Below are 8,657 nucleotides of genomic sequence, written 5' to 3' on the forward strand. Positions count from 1 at the left end.
ACGCAGGAAGATCCCGGGTGTCCTCACCGGGACACGAACCGGCGACCTTCTTGCTGAGTGCTAACCACTGCCCCACCTTGCAGCCTCAATCGAAATATGAACACTCTGTCTTTAAAAGCAGCAGATTTAAATGAAAATGTGATGACATCTGTCGGGTTGTTTGTTTTTCTTCCAGGTCACTGTAAAGTCCATTATGATATAAAGTCTATTCAAATACACTATTCACAACAGTCACACAGCAGCTGTTGGCAGGAGGAGCTCTCGTGCCACCAATCCTGCAGGTCAAACTCTAACCAGCGTCCTCACCTTGCGTTCATCCTTGACAGCCTGCTTCCTGGCCTTCCTCTCCTCTTTGCTCTCCTCCTTGTTTCGGGGCTGAGTGGAGACACGAGGCAGGTCCGAGTCGTTGATTCTCGTCATGCGCTCCGCCTGCTTGGCTGTCAGGCCTCTGGCAGGGAGGACGTCCAGGGGGATGCCCGTCTTACTGGACACAATGATCGGCTTCGGCTGGGGGCAAAGAGAAGTTAAAGAGTGGCTGAATATACTTCTGTACCACAAACAGCTGCATGTGACAGTAACTGTTGTTAATATCAGATCTGAGCCTCGATGAGCAGCACTAATTTACTTTTACATGCAGTCAGAGGTCTTACTGAACAGCTTTTCAAACAGTACTCAAGCTGTGGGATGGTCAGCCTAATAATTCTGGTTTTTAGTGGTTCTGATTCAACATCTGTTTAATATCTCTTAGCAGATAAAGGAAGTGTTTTCATACCTTTGAAGGTTCCTGAATGACTTTGGGTCTGTTGTATATGTTGGAATACGTACCTGGAGGAGAAACATTTAGATGAAAATGCAGAAACACTAACGTCAGCGTCTCACACACACACTTCTCACCAACTGCTTACAGACTCCTTTACCACGTTGGATATTTTAAAGTTAAAATACAAATGGGTATGATGACCAGCTCAGAGCAGCCAAGCAACGTTAAACATTCTCGTCAGGAATTGACAACTTGTGTTGAAGCCGGGATCCAAAAATTTATTTTCTCACCTCGCCTCATTTAGCCTTCTGCTTTTATGTCTGTAATGTGTTGTTAGCATTCAAAGTTGTTCCACTCTGTTGAGGCACTGCTCTGCTCCCTTTGGCACCATTATCCTGCCACTATTTCTACATCCTGTGGTGTGTGTAGAGCTGACAACGGAGAGGGGATGTAAAAACTCATGTATTCTGAGCACGGCTGCGCGGTGGTTCGGTGGTTAGCACCGTCGCCTCACAGCGTCCCGGTGAGGACACCCGGGATCTTTCTGCGTGGAGTCTCCATGTTCTCCCCGTGCAGCGTGGGTTCTCTCCGGGTTCTCCGGCTTCCTCCCACAGTCCAGAAACATGCTGAGGTTAATTGGTGATTGTAAATTGTCCGTAGGTGTGAATGTGAGTGTGCTTGGTTGTCTGTCTCTAAGTGTAGCCCTGTGATAGACTGGTTACCTGTCCAGGTGAACCTGCCTTCACCCTGAGTCAGCTGGGATAGGCTCCAGCCCCCATGAGTGAGGATTAAGGTGTAGAGATGATGGATGCATCTAGTCTGAGCCGTGCATAAGCCAACTTGTAAATACACTGAACTTCTTTTTATCCAATCACAGCCAACTTCTCTAACTGTGTTCATACAGAAGGACAATCCTGGTTATTGCACCTGATTAAGTTTCTTTTGTTCCTCCACCATTCGCTGCCTGTGTGTTTATTACTTTTTATCAAATGCAGATGTCTTTTAAATTAATTAGTGCACCACCTGAGCAATTACTGCCTTAAACATTAAAGTTGTGTTTGTTGCTAAACCGTATGATGTTTGTCATGCTAAAAATCTGTTCTTATTGTGGTCTGTGGTTGGTATAAACTTGGAGGTGCAGCATGAAAGCCATTTTAAGCAGAAAGACAAACTGTGGGAGCAAGCGGCACTTGGAATAATTTTCAAAAAAAAATGGCACAGTTCAAACAAAACCACAACATTTTAGGACATTCGCTGCTTTTCTTTCTTCCTTAACTGTGAGATGCTGAGCTTTGCTATGCTTTGGAACCACACTGGAAGTTTGTGCAAATAAACCAATAAATACCAAACTTGCTGAAGGAATCACAGGTGAAGTCGTTGGAGGACTCTGACTACATGTTTCTACGGTTGATGACTGAAGTTCATATCTGAGAAGGAAACTTGGCCGAAAAGCCTCCAGTCTCAGTTAAAACTAATAAAATGCACAACTTCACAGCAAAGTGGCACGAAGGGGAAACAAGACTCACTGATGATGGTCTCACAGTCCCACTTCTCTTCTGGAGCCGTGATAACAACAGTTTCCATCTCTTCTTCCTCCTCCTCCTCGTCTTCCTCCTCCTCCTTCACAACAGGAAGCTCTTTAGGACCCAAATCTTCAGGTCTCAGGTACCTGATCCACAAACAAGATGTACGTTACTCATTTAAAGCCACAATTTCATGTTGAATAGAAGAAGAATTTGATGAAGCACTCATCGTATGTTTGAATCAGATCAGGACGGTAGAACAATAAGAACCACTCACTCGTTCTCTTTGTGTTTGAAGTAGTCTTTGATGATTTCCTCCAGGCGAGCGCTGTCCGGTTCGATGAAACCCTCCAGCTCGGCGTTGTCCAGAGCGCCGATCTCATCGTCATCAAACTGTTCGTAAAACTGAAACAACACAGATGCAGTTTTTGACTGAGTTGCTGTTTGAGATCATATTCGTCACCACTGCTGAGAGTCCAAACTGGGTATGAACTCTATCATAGAACCGTGATACTAGGAGGTAAATCTTGATGTACCCCACAGTAAGACACCAAAATCTGCAAAGTAATGGTGGGCCGAGGCCCATTTTTTAAAACAGATTTGTCAGCCTGATCATGCTCATGACGTCAGACTGCTTTTCTGCAAACATGCTAAAATACGTACACCACAACATACAGTCATGACCCGATAGTCGACCCTTAACAATCCTAAACCTTGCTATCCGGCGTATTATCTGACTGAACAATCCCACAGATTGGCTACGTTCACACTGCAGGACTTGATGCTCAATGAGGATTTTTTGAGCCTTCCAGCATCAAGCCCTCCTTGTATCTGGACCTCCGTCTTGACAATCCGACAGCCTTGATATCCGACATAAAAGAAGGTTTAACATTTCGTGTCCGATTATCGAGTCACGACTGTGATTACGTTTTGTTTAGAAACCTGCTCGGCCAGTTACTAACCCACAGCTCCTGAGAAAACGTTTGCGTCCTCCACTGATGTTACACTTGATGTCAACTACTGTCACCATCACACACGGAGCTCATTATTAAAGATCCACCTGCTGCCATGTCAACTGCAGCTGCTGCTATTTCTTTTATATATGTCTATTCATGCACTGGCATTATAAGGTGCAAGACAAATAGCATTTGAGTTCACCAAAAGATTTTTCTGTGGGTTTTTTTTATTGCATAATCGGCGTTACACTCTACGTAAGTACAATCTTAAATAAAAGTTAACTTCACCTTGAACCTCCAACTATTTTTTACAATGCAGCTATCATAAAATGTTAATAATTATCCACTAAACTGCTTTATGGTTCACCTTTTTATCATGAGGTAATATAAGTTTAATGGCTTGACCTGTGATTCAGAACTCTGTGGATCATAGCTGACTGACATGGGCCCATTTCCCTGCCTCACTACAGACCAAATGCCTCATTGATCATCCAGAAAATAATCCGGATGTAGCAGTAATCATTAATGAGCAAGGTTCACGTGACAGTTATTTATATGTTCCTTAAATATTGCTCTGTGGAGTACCCAACACATGAAAATAAAAAACAGACATCCAAATGAAGTTTGATTTGGTCTCCGGTTTCTTCCAGTTAAAATCACTTTGAATGAATCAAAATGATAAGAAGTCAAATCGGTTACATGACCAGCCAATTAGGAAGGCTGCTTTTCTAAATAAAGCTCATGATAAACATATCTGTACACAGGAATCATGGCCACGTTTCTGTGTTTCAAAGAACTCTCAAAAACTTTTCACATGGAGAATTCATGTGACATCAACTCTTCTGAATCGTACTTCGATGTGAAGATGAGGAGTCAGCCTCATTAAGATCGGTTCACCTTTTCGAAGCGGTCGTCCAGCAGGGTGAGCTGCTCGTTCCTCCTCATCACAGACGAAGTCATCGAGTACTCTGTGAAGCGACTCTTTGTCTCCTCGTCCATGAACAGGAACTCTCGACCGCGGCCGCCGCCTTCCACGTCCTCGTCGTCAGAAAAACCGCCCTCAGAGTCAAAATCCTCTTCCTCGTCTGTGTCCTCCCATTCATCGTCATCATCTTCATCGTCTCCTCTGTCACACACAAACAGGAAATCAGGGTCAGATGTGATACAAGATCCACAAACTGGAAAACATTTGCTTTCATTCTGTGTATTTCAGCAGCCTGACAGAAGACTCTGACAACATTTAGCTCACATCATGGACGACAATCTGCCAATATCCAGTACAGAAATGTACAATGTGTGTTGCCTAAATTAACTACACCACTAACCAGCAAGCATTGCTTAAAACAACAATGAATATTTAATGCACAGTATCGAGACGGAAAAAACATGCAGACAATTGAAAGATTTACAGTCCTCTGAAGCCATCGTAGAAGCTCTGAGAAAAGGTGTCTGATGTCTTGTGAAACGTGAGAGCTGAACTTAAATGAGAGCCTTGCCATGCCTCTCTCCTTGACCTTTTAGATTTCAAATGCTTTCACTTCATCGTTTTATTCTGTCATATTTAGAATATGACCTCTTGAGTTACAGGAAAAATGTGCTTCGTCCCAAACTTAAAAGAAATGTACTCAAGGCCTTCCATCATGAGATGCCGCATTCACGAGGAGGAGATGGTATGATAAGTACGGACATGACATCTGCAGCCGCAGCTGGAACAGAGGCATAGAAAACTCATGACATCACCTTTGAGGAATAAAAAGATTTCACTTCTTACTCTGCGTCCGCTGCTCTGACAGAGCAGTTTGCTTTGAGGATGAAGTCGTCCTCCAGGATGTTGTCGGGGTCGTCATAGTTAAAGTCTTCATCGAGAGCAGCTACGATATCAGGGTCCATGTCCAGCCGGGGTCCTGAAGAAACACAAGGACAGTAAAATGGTGACACCTGGACCCGAAGGCGACCGAGCAGCAGCCTCAGGTGGCTGTTGTAAAGTCTGATTAAAGGACACAAGCTACCAACAGCTGTGAACAAAAGCTTGGATACATTCGTAAAGACCAAGCAGACCTGTAATAAATCATTAAAAGAACCAAAATGCATGATGAAACATTCGTGTGTTTTAATGAGTTGTAGGAGTCACTTGAAACTCAAGACTGACATAATGTACATGGTCTTTACAGGTTTATGTAAACTTCTGTTCATGACTGTAACTCCATTTAGAACCAATGAGGTTTTTACCTGAAATAGGAGCAGCTTTGTTCAGCAGTCCAACTTCTTCTTCAAACTCTGAGGCGAACACTGACGAGGGCAGATGGATGGTGGCGGCCTGGTCACCAAACAAGACAGACGTCAGTTTACAGCCCAGGATGTTTTCCACACGAATCCACGCACAGAAAAAAGAACGACCCAGTTCTGCATTTGTCTAATGTCTGCTTTTCTGACTCACTGAAATCAGTCGTCTTTGTTTACTGTTTACAAACAAACACAACCGAAAACTTGGCGTCCTAATCTGAGACACCAGAGCTTTTGTGAGGACTTTCACGGCTGAAGGGAACTCACAGGCACGTCCTCGTCCACGTCTCTCTCCTCCTCGTTTTCCTCCTCTTCATCCCGGAGGTGTAAAGCTCGTCTGTTGGGGTACGAAGCTCCTTCTGCCACCAGCTCAGTCGGGCCAGACGCCTCCTTCAGGTGCTGCAGGTAGTCGTAGTCGTCATCGAAGAACACGCCAAACTTCCTCTGCTCCTCGTGCCTCTTCTCCACTTCGACCTGAGCAACATTAAATCATGAAATTAGAGACGTTTTTGAAATCAACTGTGACATGTTGTGTCAAACTAAAGAGACCGGCATGTACATCTAAACAGTTTATGCAAATGATTAATAAGACAAAAAGACAAGGGCAAGCAAAAAGAAAGACTTGGCTCCTTTTAACTATGAGATGCTAAATTGTTGACCTTGTTCTTGCCTCTAAAAAAACATTCTACGCTATTTGGTTTCTGTGGTGTTAATGAATAATTATTACTGAATTATTTGCATGTAAAAATTCAACCAAGTAAAAATACCAGTAGGGAGGGAAAAATCAATCCAAATTGTTAAATAAGATGTTTGGCGAAACATGTTTCAGTTGTGTTTGAATTTTGATGAATAAATTAGGAAATGTTGATATGTGGTCCAAAATTCTTGGCATTCATTTTATCTGTTCCTGAAGTGTCTAATGTAAGCGAGCTACTTTTGCTGCAAACAAAAGGTGTTCATAGTTAAAAACAAATATTTGATTAATTTTAACAGTTACAGGTTAAAGAGGTCGTGGGCAGTTTGCGTCCTTAATTGCGCTTCTCGATCACAAAGCAGGAAAAGGTAATGAACTGCTGGTGTAAATCACCACTTCTGTATAACAGCGGAGAATAATGTAACATTTAAAGCAGAACACAGTTAATCTGTACCTTTGTGGACGGCAGGAGGACGTGCTGTGGCGCTTTCTCATCTGCAGCGAGCGGGTCCCTCTGACTTCTGTGGACGAGGTGAAAGGTCACCGCCTTCTTCTTTTCAATGAACGATTTCTTCTTTCTATGAGGCTGGAAAAGACAAAGAAATTAATGATTTTGAATGTACTCATACACTCCCATTAAAGAAGGAAAAAAACAACTGAAATAAGTTGAAATTGACAAAAGTAATACATAAAAATGTAATGAACATCACATCATGACATTGCTTTTGAATTGTGCTTCAACAGAATATATATATATATATACATATATGCTCATCAGCAAAGTGCTCTCATGTGCCCGGGACAGTTTTTTTTTTATTATTATTTTTTTTCAACCACAATTCAAAAGCAACATCTTCTGTCAAAAAATTATAATTGAATTTTTTTATTTATTATTACTTTCTTCAGTTTCTACTTATTTGAGTGACTATTGTGAATTTTGCCTTTTCTTTAATAGAAGGGGATGAAGACATTTGAGGATGACTGTATTTACATATATTTTTTCGAAATACTGCAAAGATACCTCTGGAGCTGGGAGTGCCTGAGGACTCTTGTGTTCACTCTTGGCTTGAGGAATAGCAGTACAACATGTCTGTATTTTTTATATGTTCAAGTCTTAGAAAACACACAAACAATTCCCTATATAGGCCCTCTGCACATTCTGACACTGTACCTGCCAAATGGGCCATTTAAATGAGTCACTTTAACAACAACCAGCTGTTAAGCTTGCCACCAGTGATGTGGAATTTCAAAGGCTTCTCATGAGATTTCTGGAAAACCATTTAAACCAATTAAACCCACATCTTCTGGATCTCAACTCAGAACAGCGTTGATTTTCTACCAAATGTATTTTAGTGCTAATCAAGATATAAGAACGATAGCAAGCTACAAAAATAAGAGTTGTAGTTTTCATGTTAATTAAAACGCGGGTTTATCGGATATCAATAAAAACGGTATTTATTTAATGATTTCTTTTAGCGATTTCAGCCACTGCGGGGTTATTCTGATGGGCTACGTTAGCTGCTGTTAGCTAAACACGTTAGCTTAGTGTGTAAACGTCGTCTTACCATTTTGTAACAGGATCTCCGACCGTATGCTTCAACGGGTCACGTTTAGGAACCTAAGAAACTCAGCTTACGGGTAGCTGTCACGACAAAAAACCGTTTAAATCCGCAAGTTGTCGCCGTTGTTTATCCACGCTGGACTCTCTTTTAGCACGCTGCCACAGCGGCCATGACTGGAAGGAACCATCTCGAAAAACCGCGGGGGGTTAGAAAGGATAACAGGACGACTTAATATGAAAGACAATAATGTTTTAGTCTTTGCTGAAAAATATCCTGTTTTTTTCTCCATAACTGAATACGAATGCGTGTGTTTTGTCAATGACGTAATACGTGCGTATTTTAGACAGTGGCGGTGCTCCCTTTACAATGTAAACTTAGTATAGTCCAATTTTTTTTTCAACACCTTTATTTATAAACCAGCTCTCACAGCTTTTCAGGTTTGAATGTTTTGCATAAAAGTTTTCATCATCACCAGTTATCATTATAATTATCAGAAAACAGTATTCTAACGTATACAATACATTTGTTGTACCTCAGTCTGCAGCAGTTAGAAACATGCGTGCGTTTAACGATCCAGTTTCAGATTTACTGAGTGAAGATAACAGAAATATTTTTATGTTTACTGATGTATTTATGACCTTATGCAATGTTTGTAGCGCACGCAATACATTGCATGTTCTGATTGTCTTATATGCACTGAAATGACTTATTCAGGTTGCGCTGGGAAGAAAACATCAGTCAGTGCTTGTGTCTTACGGAGCTGAATTTATATCATTTTTAGATGTAAGAGATCTGCAGCGGTAGTGAAATGAAAACAGGATGCTAAAGGACTCTTTTCATTATTATTACTCTTATTATTATTATTATGTTTCCATTATT

General features: G+C 41.6%; 1 protein-coding gene across 1 annotated transcript in view; it reads right to left on the bottom strand.

The window, feature by feature from the left end:
* Window positions 1–7,960, bottom strand: part of ltv1 (LTV1 ribosome biogenesis factor) — a 9,316-nt gene extending 1,356 nt beyond the window's left edge. The window contains exons 1-10 of the mRNA XM_008284969.1: window positions 7,782–7,960; window positions 6,671–6,802; window positions 5,790–5,996; window positions 5,469–5,556; window positions 5,011–5,143; window positions 4,137–4,365; window positions 2,561–2,688; window positions 2,287–2,429; window positions 773–825; window positions 307–507 (exon numbers count right to left, since the gene is read on the bottom strand). Of these exons, the coding sequence (XP_008283191.1) occupies window positions 307–507; window positions 773–825; window positions 2,287–2,429; window positions 2,561–2,688; window positions 4,137–4,365; window positions 5,011–5,143; window positions 5,469–5,556; window positions 5,790–5,996; window positions 6,671–6,802; window positions 7,782–7,784 (1,317 nt within the window). The 5' untranslated portion in view covers window positions 7,785–7,960. The remainder of the gene's footprint in view (window positions 1–306; window positions 508–772; window positions 826–2,286; window positions 2,430–2,560; window positions 2,689–4,136; window positions 4,366–5,010; window positions 5,144–5,468; window positions 5,557–5,789; window positions 5,997–6,670; window positions 6,803–7,781) is intronic.
* Between the last annotated feature and the right edge of the window lie 697 nt (window positions 7,961–8,657).

Source organism: Stegastes partitus, unplaced genomic scaffold (genome assembly GCF_000690725.1).
Source record: "Stegastes partitus isolate 25-593 unplaced genomic scaffold, Stegastes_partitus-1.0.2 Scaffold382, whole genome shotgun sequence".
Lineage (NCBI taxonomy): Eukaryota > Metazoa > Chordata > Actinopteri > Pomacentridae > Stegastes > Stegastes partitus.